This window comes from Montipora capricornis, chromosome 8, assembly GCF_036669925.1.
Source record: "Montipora capricornis isolate CH-2021 chromosome 8, ASM3666992v2, whole genome shotgun sequence".
In the NCBI taxonomy this organism is placed as follows: domain Eukaryota; kingdom Metazoa; phylum Cnidaria; class Anthozoa; order Scleractinia; family Acroporidae; genus Montipora; species Montipora capricornis.
The window spans coordinates 46,569,799-46,572,595 of record NC_090890.1 but is presented as its reverse complement, the minus strand read 5'-3'; the positions used below and the strand labels follow the sequence as shown (position 1 = coordinate 46,572,595).

Genomic DNA, 2,797 nt, shown 5'->3' with positions numbered 1-2,797 from the left:
TGGAAATGGTGGAACTTTCTCAGTGCAAAAGCAATTGATAATGCCTCTTTCTGTATCTGGCTATAGTTTCGAGTCTTTGAAGCGTTGGCAATTGGGCGCTCTGAGCCAACGATGGAAAAGTACAGCCCCGATTCCAACATTTGAAGCATTACAGGCCATTCCTATGGGTAGGAATGGGTCAAAGTATGTAAGTACAGTGTCGTCACAAAACAGAGATTTTACGGTGTCGAAAAGAAAAAAATAAATAAAGACAAAAGAATAATTACTTAGCCGCCATTTATGAATACGGTCTATGCTGCTTGCATGCTCCTCTGCACCGGAAATCCACTGAAAATTTTTCTTAGTCAGCCGGTACAGGGGTTCCAAATGTGTTGACCGATTGGGCAAGAACTTGGATAGATTGGTCGAGGAATGCGTTGAAATAGAAAGGAACCTGCGAAATGACCGGCAAGTGCGTGCATTTCCACACGGTACGGTTCCGTGCCAAAATCATGACTGGTAATTTGAAAATATGCCTTGAGCATTTGATTTGGAACTTTCTTCTAATATAGCCATCGACCACCTTATATGAACTCACGCAATTGAGCAAAGGAAAACTTTTACTAATTCGATTTTTTTCATTACTGATCGATGCTTCGATGAATATTGAGTATGGCGATCCCCACTGTTGATACAATCTCCCTCACTGGTTGTTGGCTCGATTATCAGCCGCTGTTTCGGGAAATAAAACGGAAAAATCTACCCATTTTCCGACTGGGATTGCCATATGTTAACCCAGTAATGAGCCAGTGCTCACTCCCGAAATCTCGGCCTTTCTTCTTGGGGAGGATACCTCGAGCGAGAGGCGGAGATCGAGCCTACCACGAATACCGCTCAATTTCAGCTCACTGAGGATTTACTGAGGTGCTCGTCAGTTTATTCCTCTGGTTCCTACTCGAATATTAAGCCAGGGACACCGTCATCGTGTAAGATTGAGGCAAATAAGGTAATACCAAATACGGCAACTAGATCACAAAGACACACGGCGTGTCACGTAAGGAGTAGTGCAAAATCGTATTGCGGTTTACCAGCAGTAGCGCTGGTCAGCCATTTTAACTGCACTGTCTTTGCTCCTTGCTGAATTCAAATGCGGTAAGTACAACAATGCTTTATTGTTATTTCGGAGTAGACTTCAAAGTATACGGCCCACACAAGAATCAAAGCAGTTAAGAGCCTCAAACTATTTCGAATCCGACATAAGAAGCGCTGCGATATTCTTCTAAACATTTCATCCAGGTGACATAAAAAACCGATAAACTGTCAGGTACTCAACTGAAATTGCAATGGCTGCAGTGAACACTTGGTGCAGCTAACAGAAAAACCGGAGGTTTAACTATATCGAGATTATACTCCGCAAACTGGTCAAGATGGTCATATACTATATCAACGAGACCTTTCACTTCCTCATGTCGGTATTTCGAACCCCTTTCGCCCCTTTCATGTACTCCCACATACAAGAGTGAAGAGAGGACATGCATCATGTAGCCTTGAGCTGAGTACTTGGTATGTTTTTGGATTTGAAAGTTTTTGAAATAGCGTCAAGTGAAGTAAGCAGACGAAATTAAAGTAAAGTAAAGTTTGACCCTATGGTCAAAATTCGGATTTATCTTTTATCACCACGATCATGCCACCACTCATTGTCGAATGAGTACAGTGAAAGATTTTAATTGGGAATGCCATTCGTATGTACGACACGTGTGCGCGAGTTCACCTAAGCGAATAAAAACGAGTTGTCCTGTAATGCACAGCAAAAGAAATGATAATGTATAAGCGGTATGAAAGGATCAATCAAAGCTATCGTACCCAAATCACTGAAATGAACAAAGAGCGGGTTAATCAGTGGCATCTGCGTTTTTCTTTGCTTAATTAAGTTAAGAAACCGTGAACATATATTACTTGCTGGAACAGAACAGATGTTCAAAACAGGAAACTTTCACTCGCTTGGCACACTTCAATTACATGGCACATCAAGGTGTCGTATTTCGAACGACTGTAGCAACATTCACTCGTGTAACTCGCAAAAAGATGAAACTGGACACAATGTTGTTTGTTTGTGGTAACATTCTTGATTGATGGTTGATTACATAAGTCGTGCAATGCTGTGTAATGTTCGACTCGTTTTCACTGTCACGCAATAAAAAATAAATCAAAAACTATCCAGTGCAAAACGCTAAGAAATTGTTATGTTATAGAAGATAAAGAAATAAGACACTTGTCCCAGTTTTAGGCTTCTGCGTTTCCCCAAACTTCAGATATTCGTCGAAATGTTTCGCAGAAATTTACAGAGCCCAGTATGAAAACGCCATATTGGTGTACCTCAGTGGTACACCAATATGGCGGCCGGAAAATAGTGTAAACATCTGGAACTTACTTTGGCTATCTAGGCGACTGATTATCAGTACTGAAAAAACAAGCATTTACATAAGCACTTTTCCTAATGCTCTAACTTCTAAAAGGGCTCAAAATCATGAGATAAGTATATATTTTTCAACAAACTTGATCGTAGCCTTGTGTCACGCACCTACATAATCCGGAAATTCAAAATGCTCTGGTTTCCAAACGAAGCACGCTATTGAGCTGTGAAATTGTCAACACATATAGATATGCCGCCTCTTATGGCTGATGAGGATAAAAACTTTGGTGGATCTTTAGTTTTAGATTTTGGAAAGTGATGACGTCACGTGAAAACGATCTATAGTCCTTAGTATTTGCGATAGGTGAAGTGCTAATTGTGTTCTTGTATTAAAACCGTAGAAAC

The 2,797-nt window shown here is 40.7% G+C and overlaps 1 protein-coding gene across 2 annotated transcripts in view; it reads left to right on the top strand.

Moving 5' to 3' along the window:
* The first annotated feature begins 1,022 nt into the window (after positions 1-1,022).
* The window catches only part of LOC138060177 (uncharacterized), a 30,820-nt gene continuing 29,045 nt past the window's right edge, over positions 1,023-2,797 (top strand). For both annotated transcript variants that reach the window (XR_011134304.1, XM_068905898.1), the window contains exon 1: positions 1,023-1,131. Coding sequence is in view for 1 of the 2 variants with exons in the window: in XM_068905898.1 (XP_068761999.1) it covers positions 1,127-1,131 (5 nt within the window). In the remaining variant the exon portion in view is untranslated. The remainder of the gene's footprint in view (positions 1,132-2,797) is intronic.